Here is a 19,711-nt window from a genome sequence, read left to right as displayed (position 1 = left end):
TAGCAGGTCTCCCTGGGTGAGCTTTTTTTTTTTTTTTATCTCACTCGGGGTGGGGATGGAACAAGAACAAGTAACCTGCACCGCAGTCCAAAAGTCCGCCACGCCGTTCCACAAAGGGGGTCGTCATCAGAACCAGGAGCCTGGATTGGTGACCCTAGCACGGAATAGTGGCGGTTACAGAGCGCTGTGTACGCGGCACGGCCCGGTCTGGCCCAGTCAACCGATATGGCCGTCTACCGCTGGGAGTCCTCAGACAGGGTTTTGGGATGAAGAATCCCAATGTCCAGGCCTGGTTGTTGGATAAAAGCCTTTCTAACGACAAACGAGATGAAACGATTCCCTACTGCACTTCATTGAAGGTAAATCGACAGGAGGGCGCGGGATATCTGTTTTAAGTTATAAAATGGTTTAATTTAATAATTTATAGGCCTACACCTTGAATTAGCGCGGGTCCCATGAAAGTACAGGGCCCACTGCGGTCGCAAAGGTTGCAGTGGCCTAAGGCCGGCCCTGCAAAATAGCGGCGTATGCTACGCCGCCGGTAGACTAGTATTATAATAATAAGGCTTGTCTTCGAGTCCGAAGAGTAGGCCTAATTAGGAATACAGTATTTCCGTGGCTACGCAGCCCCAGCTGTGACCTACTACATATATTGCCTTACCTAGGGCAATCCTCAACAGAACACCGTATATAAATATCTCAACACCTCCCGCATGTAACAAGGCTTCGTTAATCACTTTAGTCCTCAATTACACGAACTTAACTAGATTTACAGATACGTGTACGTTTACATAATAGTCCAATCTGTTCTTATTTATTTTTCTTGTTATACATGTCTATTCACTACACTGCTATTCATTATGTTCACACCAAAATGATTTTACTGACATTATTCTTTTTAGTAACCAACTGTAACAACACTGACGTGACTCAGCTACTTACCTGACTTATATTAAGTTACTTCTATTTCTTTTCCTTCGTAGGTACATCGTAATAATGTGGCAGCTATCACATTGTCTTTCCCCGGTATTGTCCTGATCCGTCCATAGTTGAAGTTAGCTCCCATTAGATAGAACCCTAATTTTGTTATGCACCATACAATGGCTAGTCCTTCATTTTCGATAGTGGCATATTAAAGCTCAGCGGCTGTCAGTTTTCTACTCACGTATAAAACAGGATGTGGAACACCATTCCATTTTTGCATTAAACAGCCTCCTTTTGCAATAGCTGATGCATCTGTTGCCAAAATAAATACCTTAGTATTGTCAGGTAGTTTCAAAATCGGTGCCCCAGAAAAGAAAGTTTTAATTATGTCCAGTGTTTCTTGACATTCTTCTGTTCTCACTATATTATTGGTTTTTTTTTTTTTTTTTTTGTCAGATTTCAATTATTTCAGAAAAATTTGGGATAACTTTTCTATAAAAGTTGCATAGACCCAAAAAGGCTTCCAATTTGTTTCTTTGTTTTTGGTACCTTAATGTCCAATATTTTTGAGACTGTTTCTTCCAATGATGTAATGTACTCATTTTTAATCTTATACCCCAAAAATGAAATTTCACTGATGCCAATTTTATTTTTTTTTGGTTTCAATGTTAGATTGTTTTCTTTGATAATTCTAAATACCTCTCCAAGGCTTTGTCAATGCTCATCCCATTGCTCGCGTATCATGGGCGTATCCAGGATTTTTTTTGGGGGGAGGTAGTGGTTGGCGTGGCCTTTTTTCTCCCCCCCCCCCCCCCGCCGCCTTATTTGTGTGTGCGTGCGCGTGCGCGTATAGTTATTTTTTTTATAGCAATATGCTCTTGGAATTTGGGGATTTTCGTTTGAATTATTTGAAATTTTTTTTTTTTGTTTTATATATAATCGCAAAATCCCCTGAAAGGGGATTTTGAATTCAAAACCCCCATTGGCTGTGCTGGGGCAAGTGATGGTTTAATATTAAAATCTCACCTAAAATAAACAAAATCAAAGCAAAAAATCAGTCACAAAATTCCCCCCCCCCTTTTTTTTTTATAAGTAGTCTTTTGAAAAGGCAGCAATGAAACCTTCTCCCAGATGCTCTCCCCCCCCCCCCATTTTTTTACAATCCTTTCGACCAAAGTGCATAGCGCATGCTATAAACATGAAAGTTGCGCGAAACAAGTTCCATCGAAAGTAACGAATAAGATGACGAAATATACATACATTGACAAATTCTAATAGTGCTCTCAGATTGCACTCAAAAAAGGTTAAGTCCACAGATAATCCAAACAAATTTATATGGTACTGCAGCAGAGTTGCATTGTATTTGGTTAAATTTGGAGTCATTAAAAATTAATTAAATTCATGATTGATTCAAACTAAATGATACAACTTCATTTAATACACATTCCCATAGCCATTTGTACATTTCTCTTGGTATTTTGTTCTCTAAATCAACAGAAATATCAATTCGGTTTTATTAATTGCAATCGTTTAGTTGACCCCATTTGAATGTAGCGAATTGACAATAGATCCAGGTTTGTCTTTTCAATACTTTTATAATTAGATGTTGTTTTTTTCTGACAGTGTTACAAAGTACCATTACTAGCTCTCTCTCTCTCTCTCTCTCTCTCTCTCTCTCTCTCTCTCCAAAAAAAAAAAAAGAAAGAAAGAATGAAAAAGTCTCTAGATCTATCTTATTAATGATATTAGAATTTTTTAAAACATTTTTAGACCGCGTCTAAAAGGAAGTGGAAATGACGTAAGGCATATTAAAAATAAGTGGACTTAGGGAGAAAGAAACAAAAATTGTAAAGAATTCGTGATATTTATCTTTAAAAAAAAAGCGTTATATGTAGACTGTGCGTTTTTTTTTTTGGCGGGGGCAATACCGAAAATAGAATACAAAGGTTTGAGCACTTGAAAGTGAAATGTCTATAATGACCACAACGAATTCACACGGTGGCGAAAGATAGAGAGGAATGGAGAAAAATGGTCGACAGATCGTGTGTGGTGTCCCAACGGTCCAAAAGACTAAGGGATAGGTGAAGGTACTCTGCTCCCTGTCCCCAAGTCACTTTCTCCTTGTCTCAACAGACATGCCTTACAAATAATCTATAGACATACACATTTAGCTCTTCTAATAATGTGTAATCATAGGCCTAAATTGCTCCATAACTCAGCTAATAATCACTTGATACTTTTGAACATGTCGTTAAGTTACAGAATTCTGTGCGCTATAATATGACAGTGTATCAGCATGAAACAATACCAATAAATAGCACTTTACATCTATTTACAAATATTTACATACACAAACATATAGGCGATATATGGGATCATTTTATACATTGTCTCTATGCAGGAAATGTTGAATTGAAATATCTGTAATCAAGCCACGGGTATATAGTAGTATATATACAATTTATCTGTAATCAAGCCACAGGTATATACACAATTTATCTGTAATCAAGCCACGGGTATATACACAATTTATCTGTAATCAAGCCACGGGTATATACACAATTTATATGTAATCAAGCCATGGGTATATACACAATTTATCTGTAATCAAGCCACGGGTATATACCCGGGGTCGGCAACCTGCGGCTCGCGAGCCACATGCGGCTCTTATGGTGTGAAGCTGCGGCTCTTTAGTTCCATATGCAAATATTATTTATTTTATCGAAACATTTTTTAAATAATTCTGAATCGTTTAACGAGGATTAGGCACCGATTCTATCTCTCAGCCACTTGTACTCGCTTTTCACCACACCCCTCCCCCATTACACGCGTCGTCAATATTGTCAGTCCGTCATAAGTTCTCGAATGACGCCATCGTCGGATGTTTCTATGTAGGTTTCAATTCGCTTTCGACGCAAGATGAATTGGCGTCTTCACCACGTGCTTTGACTCTGACGTAAGTTTTAAGTAAATGCGTTAGAAGTGATTATCTTCTCAAACTTAGAAGCAATCTACAATTAATGCTAATCTGACAAGCTTTGCGGCACCACTAGAAATTGGACAAAAAGGCAAACCATTTACAGATGGTGAAAATGTCAAAGACTGCTTTCTACGTGCATCTGAAGATAACACTTTTTCGTGATTTCAAAAACAAACCAGAAATCTTTTAAAAAATCAAAGATTTTCCATTATCTGCTAAAACAGTACAAGATAGAATATTTTAAATGTCTTCAAATGTAACATATTTATAGGTGGAAGATATTCAACTTTCTTTTGTCCTACCATGCTACAAAAAGACACGGCCCAAGTTGCCCATTTTGTTAGCTATAAGTCTTCCCAAGGTCCAAAAGAAGAACTTCAATGATTGCTACCTCTCTCGTGACAAACTAGAGAAGATATAGTAAATGCCGTACAAAAAAACATTGAAAACAATAAGATCGATTTAAATAAAATCATTTAAATAGCAACTGATAGAGCCAGAAGTATGACAGGAAAAAATAAAAGGGCAACAACGATTCGTCGGAGCAAAATAAACCATGAAATTCTTACATTTCACTGAATAATGCTCAAAGAAGCGCTTGGTGTCCAAAACGGTTCATAACCAAAAAAGTTGAGGTAATGAATTTGGTCATCAAGATTGTTAACAGCATCTTATCAAAAGCACTCTACCATCGTCAGTTTAAAGAAATCTTAAAAGAAATGGATACTCAGTATTCCGAGCTCCTTCTTTTCAATAAAGTACGATAGATTTCCAAAGGTAATGTGTTGAGACGTTTTGCTTTGTGCTTGAAGGAAATACATACATTCCTAAATGATAAAGACATTAATCTCACTGTATAAGAAAACGACAAATACTTGCAAACATTTTATTTTTGGTTGATAAAACAGAGAAATTAAATGAGCTGAATCTAAAACTGCAAGGAGAGGGAAACCCATCCCATGTTTTGGTAGAAGAATTGGTTTGTTTTGAAGAAAAATTAATTCTTTTTGCTCAAGGTATTCAGAGCGGTAAGTTACTTCATTTTCAATGTCTAAAGCAGTATCGCAATTAAATCAGAAGCTATTATTGACACGAATTACTTGAGCACAGTTAAAAAAAAATCAAAGATAAATTTCTTGATAGATTTGAGCAGTTCAAAACCAACAAAACCATTCTAGCAATCCTAGTAAATCCTCTCAACACAAATAGTAACACAATCCGCATTGATTCATTTGAAATTGATACTGGATCTCTAAAAATGCAATTGGTCGATTTATAAAGTAAAGTTTTATGGGGTGGAAAATTTACAGAGTTGAAAAGCAAATTGCAAGAGTTGGAGGTCCAGAAATGCACGTAACGCAACAATAGTGGACAGCTTTCTAAGGAATGCCGCAAGTTGATTCGGCGCATGGAATAATCTTCCAGATTGCTACATTTGGAGAGCTGACTGTCTTCGGATCGACATATTCGTGCGAGAAAGCGTTGTTTTTTTTTATGAATATATTTAAAAGCAAAGTAAGAAGCCAACTAACAATTGAAAATCTAGAGTCGTGTTTGAAACTAAAAACAACAAATTATGAGCCAAATGTATTCAAACTTTCTAAAACCATGCGAAGCCAACGCTCCCATTAAATTTGTTTGCTCAATTGTTTGTTATTAAAGTTCAACTTAGTGTTTAAGAGAATGTGTAACTGCTTTAGTTGTTACCGAAATAAAAAAAATAATTATCTAATAATGCCATACATATATATATATATATATATATATATATATATATATATATATATATATATATATATATATATATATATATATATATATTATTTAATTTGTTGTGATAAGCACTACTTAAAAATACAAAGATTCTTTTGTTTTCTTTAAAAAAAATTGTGCGAGTACTATTTATTGTTGCAAGAAAAATTTTGTGGCTCTTTAAAACTTTAAAATTTTGTAAATTGTAATTTTTGGCTCTTTCGACTCAAAAGGTTGCCGACCCCTGGTATATACACAATTTATCTGTAATCAAGCCACGGGTATATATATAATTTATCTGTAATCAAGCCACGGGTATAGGGCCTATACACAATTTATCTGTAATCAAGCCACGGGTATAGGGCCTATACACAATTTATCTGTAATCAAGCCACGGGTATATATATAATTTATCTGTAATCAAGCCACGGGTATATACACAATTTATATGTAATCAAGCCATGGGTATATACACAATTTATCTGTAATCAAGCCACGGGTATATACACAATTTATCTGTAATCAAGCCACGGGTATATAGGCTATATAATTTATCTGTAATCAAGCCACGGGTATAGGGCCTATACACAATTTATCTGTAATCAAGCCACGGGTATATATATAATTTATCTGTAATCAAGCCACGGGTATAGGGCCTATATACAATTTATCTGTAATCAAGCCACGGGTATATATATAATTTATCTGTAATCAAGCCACGGGTATATACACAATGTATCTGTAATCAAGCCACGGGTATATACACAATGTATCTGTAATCAAGCCACCGGTATTTATACACAATTTATTCTTAAATCCAGAAATTGGATTCATCAGATTCTAGTTCAGTACTAAAGATATGTGACTGGTTGGGGTGATACAGTACTGAGTTCATGCTACTGACAGATGTCAAGTCGCTATCAACACTGGTACGACTTGAAGTTATTTCAACTGTTTCAGATTTCTGTCGCATTAACGAAATGTTGCTGTAAATCTGGGGGTCAGTCACATTTTCTTCCAAATGATCTTGTATCGCTTGGTTACTTGAAGGATTACTTCTGCGCTGGAGTACAGGTGGATGATCTGATGTGTCTTTCATTGCACCGAGAACGTTGGGTGGCATTTCTTTATTTTGATTTTGATCTATAGCAGACAAATATTTTGAGTCCAGAGCCTCAATAATGTTCTGCTGCCCTCGGGATCTCTTGAGAACACCAAAAGGTCGAAAAGAGTTTTCATGGGCATTTACTTTGGGAATTAAATGCAGCTCTTCTGAATGTTTGTTTGCACTGTTCAATGCTGTTATATCATCCAAAGAGTTCGTTGTAAATTTGTTGCTTAATGCAGCCTGATTTAGTAATGGTAAACTGGAAGGCTTAGATACGAAATGTTCTGTTTCTGTGAATAAAGGCTTGGATGCCGCCTTAGAAATTTCTTGACTCTTTGATGATTCCCCAGACAGAGCCCCGGGTAAACTATCTGGTATAGTCTCTGTGGAGCTTACCAGCTCGGTGTAGCCTTTGTCATATTTAGATCTTTGCACTTGTAATAATTTATTTCTAGTTTTTGGTTTTCTATTGCTTGCGCCAATGATACGACTGCTTGATGTATTCACCAACGCCGTCACTTCTTCTATTAAACTATTAAATCGCGCGAACGATTCTTGAGACGTGCTACTCTCGCAACTTACTTGACGTCCAAGTAATGCGAATCTCTCATGAATGCCGCGGTATTCTTGAATCTCTGCCACTTTGTCAGATTTTTCTAATGGAAATGTTCCCGAAAATTGGAGTTCGTTTTTGGTCAAAGTTGACAATTTTTCCGACTCTGACGCAGCCAAAGATAAAATGTCTTCGGCATCATATTCATCTTCAGAACTATCGTTTTCCTGACAAATCATAGGCTCCTGTTTATCACTGTATGTCTGTTGTATATCAAGAGGTGTCAAAGAAAATATTCCCTTTTTATTACAACTGTCAGATTTCTTCTCGTCAAATTGAATGTTTTGATAATCAGGTGACTTTTGACTGCTAGTATTTTTCTCACTTTGAAGACTTCTCTCACAGCCTTCATATGGTGCAAAGCTGAATTGTCCAGGTTCCTGTCTGAGCTCAGAGCTTTCCATGAACTCACTATCAGAGCTCTCTCCAGTCTCCTCACTCTCTACGTATTCTTTGGCTGGTTTACATGGAACTCTGGGATCGAATGTAGAGTCGCTGACATTTTCCAGAGCGATGCTTACCGCATGCACATGTTCTTTGTTACCCAGTGAGTTGTCGTCTTTGTTTTTCATTGGATGAAACAAATAAAGCAAAGGGTTTTCTTTGTCTACTGTGTTTTTGTCCCCAGATTTGGGTTTATGAACATCTGCTTCTATAGACATTGAGGAACTAAGATTGGAATTAATAATGGAGAAGATATTTCTGGAGCTAGTAAAATCCTCATCTCTTGTGTGGTGTATTTCAATGCTGGATATTTTATCCACTATTTCGTCTTCAACGCTTTTCCTATTGAGCTGAGATTTCGTCATTTTGTTGTTCCAGTTGACTCGGTTAGCCTGGCTATTATTTGGATGCATTGACCCATCGTACAGTTTGTCATTCATCGGATTTGGAACAGATTCAGTCAAATGTTCACAATTTGTTTGTTCTGAAATAGTTGCATTGTTTATCTTGTGGCTAGAGTGTTTGGACTGTAGCACCATATCTCCTGGCACTGAACGCCATTCTACATCGAATTCCGAATCGGCGTTTATGTCCTGTGTGTCGCTGCCATTTGTATCACTGTCATTAGTGTCTTGTGTGTCACTGTCACCAGATGCTATAGTCAATTCTTGACTATCGCTGAGCGTAGGTTTAAGCGAGAATGACACTTTAATGCCAGTTAGAAACTTAGGCCCAAACGAATCGCACAGATGAAATGTATTTGTGTATTCGATTGTCTTTTTAATGGCCGACTCATTCAGAGCCAGTCTAAATTTGGTAACTGAATCTGTCGTCAGTTCAAGGCACATAGATTTGCCTGGATTTAAAATGGCAGCCAGAATAGTTTCTTCTGTAAAAATACTGTAGCACCTCAACATTCCCGTAAAGCTGTAATTCAGAACTGGAGGATCACCATAGATTAATTGAAGAAGTCGAGGCAGTTTGGAATTCCCGCCATCAATTAAGGAAGAGATTCTAAAAATCTGATCGCCCATTTCCGGATACATCTCAGCCAAATCGTAGCACAACGTTTCATTGGCTAGAGGAATGAGAATATCATCATCCTTTTCATCTAAACATGCTAAACAAGGGCCGTAATCTTTGATTAACTCAGCAAGAGCATCATTGACTGGTTCGTTTCTCATGACGCAGACTTTTCTAAAGCTTTCACCGGGAGTGATTTCCCTTTCCTTGTACTGAAAACTTCCACCAACGGATTTGATGGTGGTGAAGGCACTACACTTGGAGGTCACCAGAAACCTGATGGCAGTTGAATTTACGACCTCTTCGATTGTTTTGTGCACTTTTAATTTGTCCACGCCTTTAGGTCTTGCAGCAAACCAACCTGGGACAGAAGAACAAAAAGATTTATAAATAGACTTGTAGCAGATAAGAAACTGGCATAGTTAACTTTTCCAGAGGAATCCAAAATGTAGTTTATATTTTGTTTTGTTTCTAATTCTAAACCCATATTGTTTTCTTAACTCAAACTTCTTGTACAACAGATCAGGTTCTCAATGCCACTCTACCGATCTTATAACTTTTAAGTTACGTCGATTTGGAACATTAAACGTGTTAAAAAAAAACAATTACACTGTCAGTGTCAAAAGTCTAGGTTGCTTAAAAGGTAATTTAAAATCTTGGCTGTTTTAACTGATAGCAATATATATATATATATATATATATATAAACTGTTGACGTGTTTGTTAGTTTTTTTGTCACATTGTTTTACTTAATTATCACAATCTTTTTTTTTTAATTCCCAATTTCTAGCTTACATTTTATCATCTTTAGAAATTGGAAAAAAAAATATTCTGACAATTTTTCATCATCTTATCGAATTATCGTGCTGCACGACAACATTGTTTATTAACATTTCAGAAAGACTTTCTTTATTGATGAGTTTAAAAAAATTAAAATTATCTTTCCAATAACACTACTAAGAAAGCGTATTAGTTCTAAGAAAGAGATCAAATTGTTTTGATATTTATCATCAATTATCATGAATTAGAATTGTTACAAAATTATGGCAACTAAATGTTTAGTTGACTCTATTATCTGCACATTCACCAAGCTACTTATTTATTAAACAATTGTAGGCCTAATTATATTTAATACAATGTTAATGAATCTGCTAATCAATACTATTCAATTTAGAGAAATTCTGATGCTTTGTTTTAAATATACAAATGGAAACCTTCAAAGTCTAGAGGTATTGCCAGAGGAGGGTCTAGTTCCTCTAATATTTGCTTGGATGGTTCCTCGTGGACACTGATGGCGTGTACTTTCTGAGTGCTCCTTGTACTGAACAGAAGCAATGGCTGACATAAATCAAACCGGAAATCGGACCAAAGGACACAACACGGATCTGTCAAAGGGAAGAGTAAAAAAATTAATAGAACTGGCTACACAAGGCTACATGATAAAATTTAATAAAACTGGCTACACTAGGCTACATATTAATGCTATAAGCGTTCATTCCTTTTGTGATTTTTTGCCAAAAAATATTTTTTAATGCCTCCTTGCTACTATAGTATGTAAATATTTTTCTTTTCACGGATATTCACTAAAAACATAAAGAAAACTGTATCTATGTATTGGTTTGCTATCACCAATTTTTTTCTAATTAACAGGTGACGTCAGTGATCAGGTATGCAGTTAAATTTAGTTTTGTAAATAATATCAGCATGCGACTAATGATTTATACGGTTCTGTAGACATTTCCTACTCGATGCAAGTTGACCATGAAGATTTTGCTCAATGTTTCCACTTTCAGACTTTGCGCCGGCTAGAGGCAATAAGAGAGTACCTGGTTGCAGGCGGCTTCAGAACAAGGCAGCTGGAGGTCACTTACAAAGGCCGCGGGATACACATTGGAGACACAAAGGTAGCGGGATACACATTGGAGACACAAAGGCCGCGGGATACACATTGGAGACACAAAGGCCGCGGGATACACATTGGAGACACAAAGGCCGCGGGATACACATTGGAGACACAAAGGCCGCGGGACACACACTGGAGACACAAAGGCCGCGGGACACACACTGGATATACAAAGGCCGCGGGACACACACTGGAGACACAAAGGCCGCGGGACACACACTGGAGACACAAAGGCCGCGGGACACACACTGGAGACACAAAGGCCGCGGGACACACACTGGCGATACAAAGGCCGCGGGACACACACTGGAGACACAAAGGCCGCGGGACACACATTGGAGACACAAAGGCCGCGGGACACACATTGGAGACACAAAGGCCGCGGGACACACATTGGAGACCAAAAGAAAATCCGCTGCCGACGACAGACGTATGCTGCGAAAAGAAAATCTTAATCGACCACCGGCGGACAATGGTTATGGTTGCCCTAGCTTAGCAAAATATGTAGGTCACAGCTGGGGCTGCGTAGTCACGGGAAATACTGCATTTCTTATTGTTCTTCGGACTTGAAGACAAACCTTGTTATTATTATATTTAAATAGTTAGGATGGGAACAACATATTACAAACTATATAAAGTTCTCTACCATGTTGGTGTCGACAATACTCATTGTAGGTTTTGATTCTCTGAAAGTTGACCATTTGTCCAGCATATTGACTAATTTAAGAAATTTCAAGCTGACATTATGACTTATTGGCCTGTAGACCCAGACTAAATGAAGGCACGAATATAGATCAAGCCCTCAGCACATAGATCTCTCTGATGTTCATTTTCTTTAGCACGCATGCAATCAACAAACTTTCAAATCAAAAGAAAAAAGAGCAAAGTCAAACCATGCAAACTAAAATGCAATGGTTGGGTCTTACGAAAGTGTTCCTACTTTTATTCTAACATCACAATATAGTTAGTTCTTGCAAAAATATTCCCACTATTAATCTGATTACATCACAACATCGGGCCTTACAAATATATTCCTACTTTTTAATCTGATATCACAACATCGTTAAGTCTTACAAAAATATTCCTAGTTTTTAATCTGATGACACACAACATTGTTAGGTCTTACAAAAGTCTTCCTACTTTTCATGTGTACAAATGTCCATGTGGGGTCTGCAATCCCCGCCCCCATGAGAACACTTGAGCTCGATCTCCATTCTATATGTGGACGTCATAAAAGTCTGAATGCAGAAATGTATCACGTGGAGGAACATAAAGTCTTAAGACAGAAATGTATCACGTGGAGGAACATAAAGTCTTAAGACAGAAATGTATCACGTGGAGGAACATAAAGTCTTAAGACAGAAATGTATCACGTGGAGGAACATAAAGTCTTAAGACAGAAATGTATCACGTGGAGGAACATAAAGTCTTAAGACAGAAATGTATCACGTGGAGGAACATAAAGTCTTAAGACAGAAATGTATCACGTGGAGGAACATAAAGTCTTAAGACAGAAATGAATCATATGGAGGAACAAAAAGTCTTAAGACAGAAATGTCTCAGATGGAGGAACGTAAAGTCTTAAGACAGAAATGTCTCAGATGGAGGAACGTAAAGTCTTAAGACATAAATGTATCAGATGGAGGATGGAGTCTTAAGACAGAAATGTATCAGATGGAGAAACATAAAGTCTTAAGACAGAAATGTATCAGATGGAGGAACATAGAGTCTTAAGACAGAAATGTATCAGATGGAGGAACATAGAGTCTTAAGACAGAAATGTATCAGATGGAGGAACATAGAGTCTTAAGACAGAAATGTCTCAGATGGAGGAACATAAAGTCTTAAGACAGAAATGTCTCAGATGGAGGAACGTAAAGTCTTAAGACAGAAATGTATCAGATGGAGGAACATAGAGTCTTAAGACAGAAATGTATCAGATGGAGGAACATAGAGTCTTAAGACAGAAATGTATCAGATGGAGGAACATAGAGTCTTAAGACAGAAATGTATCAGATGGAGGAACATAGAGTCTTAAGACAGAAATGTATCAGATGGAGGAACATAGAGTCTTAAGACAGAAATGTATCAGATGGAGGAACATAGAGTCTTAAGACAGAAATGTATCAGATGGAGGAACATAGAGTCTTAAGACAGAAATGTATCAGATGGAGGAACATAGAGTCTTAAGACAGAAATGTATCAGATGGAGGAACATAGAGTCTTAAGACAGAAATGTATCAGATGGAGGAACATAGAGTCTTAAGACAGAAATGTATCAGATGGAGGAACATAGAGTCTTAAGACAGAAATGTATCAGATGGAGGAACATAGAGTCTTAAGACAGAAATGTATCAGATGGAGGAACATAGAGTCTTAAGACAGAAATGTATCAGATGGAGGAACAAAAAGTCTTAAGACAGAAATGTCTCAGTTGGAAGAATATAAAGTCTTAAGACAGAAATGTCTCAGTTGGAAGAATATAAAGTCTTAAGACAGAAATGTCTCAGTTGGAAGAATATAAAGTCTTAAGACAGAAATGTCTCAGTTGGAAGAATATAAAGTCTTAAGACAGAAATGTCTCAGTTGGAAGAATATAAAGTCTTAAGACAGAAATGTCTCAGTTGGAAGAATATAAAGTCTTAAGACAGAAATGTCTCAGTTGGAAGAATATAAAGTCTTAAGACAGAAATGTCTCAGTTGGAAGAATATAAAGTCTTAAGACAGAAATGTCTCAGATGGAGAAACAAAAGGGATTATGCTGTTTTTTTCCTCTAAGACACACGTCAAACCTGACAAAGAAGGCAAAACTTTATACAAGAAATAATTAACAATACAACCACCAACGACAATAATTCCAAACTCTAACACGTCAAGACGTGAACAAGGACTAAGTGAAAGTGCTAGAACCAACCTGTGTCACACTGCACAACACACGGCAATTTAAATTTCCTTATGACTTCACCAAGTGTGTAGGTTTGATTGCTCCACTTGTACACAACCTCCTGTGAACCTCCCTGGAAGGTTTTCTGTGACCACACCCCTAGTTTCTTGGACAGCCCCATGAGCTCCTTATGTCGTGTTACAGACTGCAGTTATAGAAGCAAGAGACATGGGCGGCACCAATAGCATCGTTTGGTGGTCAACATCTTTAGGCCTACGTGAGCAGTGATTATTCCGAGATCACTGGACTGGACATTTCTGTTGATGAAACAGCAGAAACAAATTGAGTTATAAGGCACGTAAAGCTTATTACAAGTTATTATCTAAATCCCAAAACGAAGAACTTCTTACAATGTGTACAATTAATAAACAAGCAAAAAAAAAAAGTTTATCTAAGGGAAAGAACTCCGCACTTATAACTACATATCTCAATAATGTACACGTTATTTCCCTTATTAACCAAAATAATTCAATACCGATAATTAATTGACTAATTTATTTTTTTTTAATTGATTCATATTTTGTTAGGTAGAATAAAAATTGTTTAAAGTTTCAACTTGATCCGAAAATGGGAGAAAATCCTAAATATTTAGCCGTATATGTAAATACTGAAGGAATTATTTTCCTTGTTGGTATCAAACATGATAATTAATTACCAGTAATTAATTGCCCAATCGGTCAATTTTGTTTATTGATTCATGTGATGTCTATGCCAATGAAAAACTGTGCAGTTTCAACTTGATCGGAGAATGGTTGTGGGAGAAATAACGTGTACAAACTTTCTACCAGACAGACAGACAGAGTTGATAGAAGCGTTGTTAAAAGCATGTCTATTCAGATCTATAGTTTATCTCGTAGCGGCCATTATTAAGTAAAAATAAGAGATCGAGCGTTAACATTTGGACACTTTGTCAAATTGATATGTGAAGCACTGGAAACACGACGGAAGGTCACAGTTTTTTTGTATTAGGTTTACCAATTCGTACGTTCCAATGTGGTAGCTTGATAGATCTATTTGGTGCCCCATACATTCTGATTGATTTTCTTAATGCTTACAATCGTTCTATTTATAATATGAAAAGTTTCATTGATTGCTTTATTTTTAAATATATGTTTAGGTTTGATTTGAATTCATTTCTTCGCTTCCTTTATATGAACAGCAAAGTATCAAATGACACATCACTATTGGGAGAAATAAATCAGCGGCGTATCCATGTGTTCTAAAGTGATGGTGTCTGCAATGCCCAACGCTATATTCTGTCAAGCCCTAGAACTTCCGGATTCTATATATATTTCATCTTTAACAACGATTCCATCCGATGTGCCTAACTTCTATTGTCAAAGTGTGACAAAGTTATGTAACAACAAATAGTGTGCTGGTCTCCCACATCAGATGTGCCAAACTTGTATTGTCAAAGTGTGACAAAGTTATGTAACAACAAATAGTGTGCTGGTCTCCCACATCAGATGTGCCAAACTTCTATTGTCAAAGTGTGACAAAGTTATGTAACAACAAATAGTGTGCTGGTCTCCCACATCAGATGTGCCTAACTTCTATTGTCAAAGTGTGACAAAGTTATGTAACAACAAATAGTGTGCTGGTCTCCCACATCAGATGTGCCTAACTTCTATTGTCAAAGTGTGACAAAGTTATGTAACAACAAATAGTGTGCTGGTCTCCCACATCAGATGTGCCAGTATTTACATAGCCACTTGCAACTGTTATCTTTCTTCAGAATCAAAGAAAATCATTTTTTTTAATTTAAAGAATTTCGGTTGAATAGTAGATATATAGGGGGCGCGGTGGTCGAATGATTAAGTGCTTGGCTTCTGAACCTGAGGTCCTGGGTTCGATTCATGGTGAAGACTGGAATTTTGAATTTCCGGATTTTTTGGGAGCCCCTGAGTCCACCCAACTCTAATGGGTACCTGACTTTAGTTGGGGAAAGTAAAGGCGGTTGGTCGTTGTGCTGGCCACATAACACCCTGCTCGTTAACCGTTGGCCAATGAAACGGATGACCTTAACATCATCTGCCCTATATATATTTGTAATAGTAAGAGTCAGACGTATCTTATAGTTAGGCAAGTTATATAATTTCACTAAGTTGTAGAGTCTAGCACAATTTTTGACAGTGCTACGTGTTAAGTTAATGTGTAAGTTGTACCTTTATTACAAGTCACTAAGAAAAGCAGGGGAGACAAACGCTACCAATAAATCACTACCAGTCAGTTTGGAAGACACTGCTAACATTTATAATCTTAAAATATGCTTTTCAAATTCAAATAAGGACAGGCCCCTCCCCTCTGTGGCCTACGACTACACGACAGTTTCAAAATGGCAACAAAACATGTAGGCCTAAGTCAACAGCAAAATGTGTAACATATTCCTTTCCTTATCTGTGTCGCACGAGGAGGGGTGGTAGTAGTTGTTTTTTTTAATGGTAAATATGAAGATGATTGAAAGTTTTTGTCTTATTGGTGCTAAAACCCTTGAATTGTCTTATTGGTGCTAAAACCCTTGAATTGTCTTATTGGTGCTAAAACCCTTGAATTGTCTTATTGGTGCTAAAACCCTTGAATTGTGACAAAATGTTTACGACTAGACTTGTTACTTTTTTTTATTATAGCAAAATGTAATATAAGAACTGGGAGGAAGAACAGACGTAAACGTAACGATACATTGTATAGGTGTAAATAGAGTATAAATAAAGTATAAATAAAGTGTAAATAAAGGGTAAATAAAGTATAAATAAAGTGTAAATAAAGTATAAATAAAGTATAAATAAAGTATAAATAAAGTATAAATAAAGACATTCGTTTATACACATGAAACCTTTGTGAAACAAGAGGACAACAGAAGAGACCAATCACACTTGGACACTATTTAAACACTTCTACCACTTAATATTACCTACTAAACTGGTTTATCCGGACAGGTACAAGAATTAATCCAAAAATGTATATATATTTTTTACTGAGATAATTACACAAACCTATACCGCTAGTTTGCCTAAAGCCTGTGAACATAGACTATCGACAATAAAATTAACAAGTTAAAGAATCTATTATATAAACGAGTCTAAATTTAAAATCAGACCTACACGTCACTGTGTAACACAGTCGTCATACTAACATCATACTCAACACGACAGTGTGTTATCAACAGAAATATAATAGCATTCTTAGACAGCATTCTTAAGTCAACACATAGCGGGGAGGGGGGAGTAATGCTGGGTCTATGACGGTCTGTTAGCCACGATCAGGTAAACTAGGACCTTTTCTTGCACATGAGTCTAAAGAGCTTTCTGTCAGCACTGCAACACAAGTGAAGGTGTGGGAACGTTGAGGTGCATTGAACCATTGAACACATCCACTGGCTACATCAATGAACATCTAGACGACAACGACATATTCTGAACTCCGTAGCAGTCAAGAATGTGTCGTTTTTATTGGTGAAAAAGTCTTTTTAAGTCTTTAGTTTTAGTTTTTAAAAAGAGACCATAGAAAAAATAAGCGAACAGAGAAAGAAGTTAAAGAGAGAACAGAGAAAGAAGTTAAAGAGAGAACAGAGAAAGAAGTTAAAGAGAGAACAGAGAAAGAAGTTAAAGAGAGAACAGAGAAAGAAGTTAAAGAGAGAACAGAGATGCCAGTTAAAGAGAGAACAGAGAAAGAAGTTAAAGAGAGAACAGAGATGCCAGTTAAAGAGAGAACAGAGAAAGAAGTTAAAGAGAGAACAAAGAAAGAAGTTAAAGAGAGAACAGAGAAAGAAGTTAAAGAGAGAACAGAGATGCAAGTTAAAGAGAGAACAGAGAAAGAATTTAAAAAGAGAACAGAGAAAGAAGTTAAAGAGAGAACAGAGAAAGAAGTTAAAGAGAGAACAAAGAAAGAAGTTAAAGAGAGAACAAAGAAAGAAGTTAAAGAGAGAACAGAGAAAGAAGTTAAAGAGAGAACAAATAAAGAAGTTAAAGAGAGAACAGAGAAAGAAGTTAAAGAGAGAACAGAGAAAGAAGTTAAAGAGAGAACAAAGAAAGAAGTTAAAGAGAGAACAAATAAAGAAGTTAAAGAGAGAACAAAGAAAGAAGTTAAAGAGAGAACAGAGAAAGAAGTTAAAGAGAGAACAGAGAAAGAAGTTAAAGAGAGAACAGAGAAAGAAGTTAAAGAGAGAACAAAGAAAGAAGTTAAAGAGAGAACAAAGAAAGAAGTTAAAGAGAGAACAGAGAAAGAAGTTAAAGAGAGAACAGAGAAAGAAGTTAAAGAGAGAACAGAGATGCAAGTTAAAGAGAGAACAAAGAAAGAAGTTAAATAGAGAACAAAGAAAGAAGTTAAAGAGAGAACAAAGAAAGAAGTTAAAGAGAGAACAGAGAAAGAAGTTAAAGAGAGAACAGAGAAAGAAGTTAAAGAGAGAACAGAGAAAGAAGTTAAAGAGAGAACAGAGATGAAAGTTAAAGAGAGAACAAAGAAAGAAGTTAAAGAGAGTTATTGAGAAAGAGGTATTTCACCTTGTGAGTTAAGTAAAATTCTTTTTCAGATCTGTAGGGCAGATGATGTTAAGGTAATCTGTTTCTTTGGCCAATGGTTAACGAGCAGAGCTTTTTTGTGTAATTTTATTACTTTTGTACCTTTATTATAGATGACTTTGACAGCGAGTCTTGTCAAAAAAAAATGACCAGACCAGCTTTAAATGCTTTGAATGTGATGTCAAATACATGTATATGTTAATATATGTGGTAGTAGAATTTTTTTTCATAGTAAGAGATTCACCATTTCAAGCGTTATACTTAATACATTTAGTAACAGAGCTTATCAGATTGATATAAAATCATCCAATAAATTATTCATATAACAAAATACTTTCGATACATTATTACACTTTACACAATGCTTTTAAGGACAGGTATGATTGGATGCCCATCATATGGCTTACAATTTGTGGGCCGGATTGTATAAAAATGGCTGGGCTGAATTTGACAACCAGTCCGCCCCTGAATTCAGAGGACATCAAAAATACACTTTGATTTCCCTAAGCCTGGATCCCATGTCACATAACTCAGAGGACATCAAATATACTCTTTGATTACCCTAAGCCTGTGTCTCATGTCACATAAAGGGACATCAACACCTTTGTATCTATGGCCTCCTTCAGTTGGCCAGCGGCGTCGCAGGTTCTGCCAGGGTGTAGCACTGGGTGCATTCATCAACACTGTGTCTCTTAGATTGTGTGATGTTGCTAGTTCAGGCTGTCTTGAAGTCAACCAATTACTCTGCAATCGTTTGGGTGTAATTGTTCGGGTGTATTACGTGCAGTTGAACGACAACACAAACAAGAACTGGCACATCGATTGTAACAAGTGAAGAGATGTAGTCAAACGATGATGAACAAGTTCACATAGATTTATTCTGATAAAAGGCCACAGTAGAAGTCTCTGTCACTAAACACGTCGTTACCCTGGAATATTCTATCGCTAACTGATTTTCCGGTCTCTAACCCAACATATCCCAAACGTCACTAGTCCCGTTCAATATGCGTCTCCTATGGTGTGTCGCTAAATAACTAACCTATATAAATAAGGTGTCTAACAGATTCCTCCCCCCCTTGAAAAAAAATATGTCAATATTTTTCCACTACTGTCAAGTCTTACAAGGGCATTTTCAATTTAAGGGGAAGACAACAAACATAAAATCTTGACATCTTCATCTTGACTTGACAGTTCCTCATATTCAATGTCAATGTTCATAACATTCCAGAATCATCTTCATTAGTACACAGTTCATCATGGAGGAAAATGTGGCATCTTATGGGCACGTCACACGTCACAAGTGTTCTTCACTGGCAGTAATCTGATAAAATACAATATTTCAAAAAACAATTACAGACTTTATTTACACATTCAATAAATTTTTTCTTACCACCCTTTTATACGCTTTTGTCCATTTTTCTTTTATACTCACCCTTTTCCATAGAACTAACTTTCGTCAATGATATATGAAATGATTCACACAAAAAAAAAAAATATCCATACT

The 19,711-nt window shown here is 36.5% G+C and overlaps 2 protein-coding genes across 6 annotated transcripts; one reads left to right on the top strand and one right to left on the bottom strand.

The window, feature by feature from the left end:
• Positions 1 to 2,254: 2,254 nt before the first annotated feature.
• On the bottom strand, positions 2,255 to 16,929 carry LOC106065446 (uncharacterized). 5 transcript variants are annotated; one of them, XM_013224268.2, is made up of 4 exons: positions 16,792 to 16,929; positions 13,661 to 13,947; positions 10,058 to 10,228; positions 2,255 to 9,205 (listed from the first exon to the last, which is right to left on the bottom strand). In XM_013224268.2, the coding sequence occupies exons 2-4, from the start codon at positions 13,809 to 13,811 to the stop codon at positions 6,468 to 6,470; spliced, it is 3,060 nt and encodes a 1,019-aa protein (XP_013079722.2). In that variant the 5' UTR covers positions 13,812 to 13,947; positions 16,792 to 16,929; the 3' UTR covers positions 2,255 to 6,467. The 5 variants fall into 5 exon arrangements, with proteins under 5 accessions (XP_013079722.2, XP_055886016.1, XP_013079720.2 ...); XM_056030041.1 differs by having other exon boundaries at positions 16,788 to 16,896; XM_013224266.2 differs by having other exon boundaries at positions 16,602 to 16,880.
• LOC129926305 (uncharacterized) lies at positions 16,138 to 18,409 on the top strand. The gene is made up of 5 exons (XM_056029615.1): positions 16,138 to 16,153; positions 17,186 to 17,479; positions 17,653 to 17,723; positions 17,821 to 17,959; positions 18,321 to 18,409. The coding sequence occupies exons 1-5, from the start codon at positions 16,138 to 16,140 to the stop codon at positions 18,407 to 18,409; spliced, it is 609 nt and encodes a 202-aa protein (XP_055885590.1).
• Positions 18,410 to 19,711: the final 1,302 nt, after the last annotated feature.

This window comes from Biomphalaria glabrata, chromosome 5 (assembly GCF_947242115.1).
Source record: "Biomphalaria glabrata chromosome 5, xgBioGlab47.1, whole genome shotgun sequence".
Lineage (NCBI taxonomy): Eukaryota > Metazoa > Mollusca > Gastropoda > Planorbidae > Biomphalaria > Biomphalaria glabrata.
The sequence above is the reverse complement of the archived record's forward strand: the minus strand, read 5'-3'. Positions and strand labels throughout refer to the sequence as shown.

Bases quoted from the DNA above. Each gene is read 5' to 3' on its own strand.
- LOC106065446 (XM_013224268.2), bottom strand. From the start codon at position 13,811: ATGGGGCTGTCCAAGAAACTAGGGGTGTGGTCACAGAAAACCTTCCAG. The intron at 10,229-13,660 runs GTTGGTTCTAGC...TCCCTTTGACAG, and splicing joins TGTTGTGCAGTGTGACACAG to ATCCGTGTTGTGTCCTTTGG. The intron at 9,206-10,057 runs GTTTCCATTTGT...CTTCTGTCCCAG, and splicing joins AATACCTCTAGACTTTGAAG to GTTGGTTTGCTGCAAGACCT.
- LOC129926305 (XM_056029615.1), top strand. The intron at 17,480-17,652 runs GCAAGTTAAAGA...CAAATAAAGAAG, and splicing joins GTTAAAGAGAGAACAGAGAT to TTAAAGAGAGAACAGAGAAA. The intron at 17,960-18,320 runs GCAAGTTAAAGA...CCTTTATTATAG, and splicing joins GTTAAAGAGAGAACAGAGAT to ATGACTTTGACAGCGAGTCT.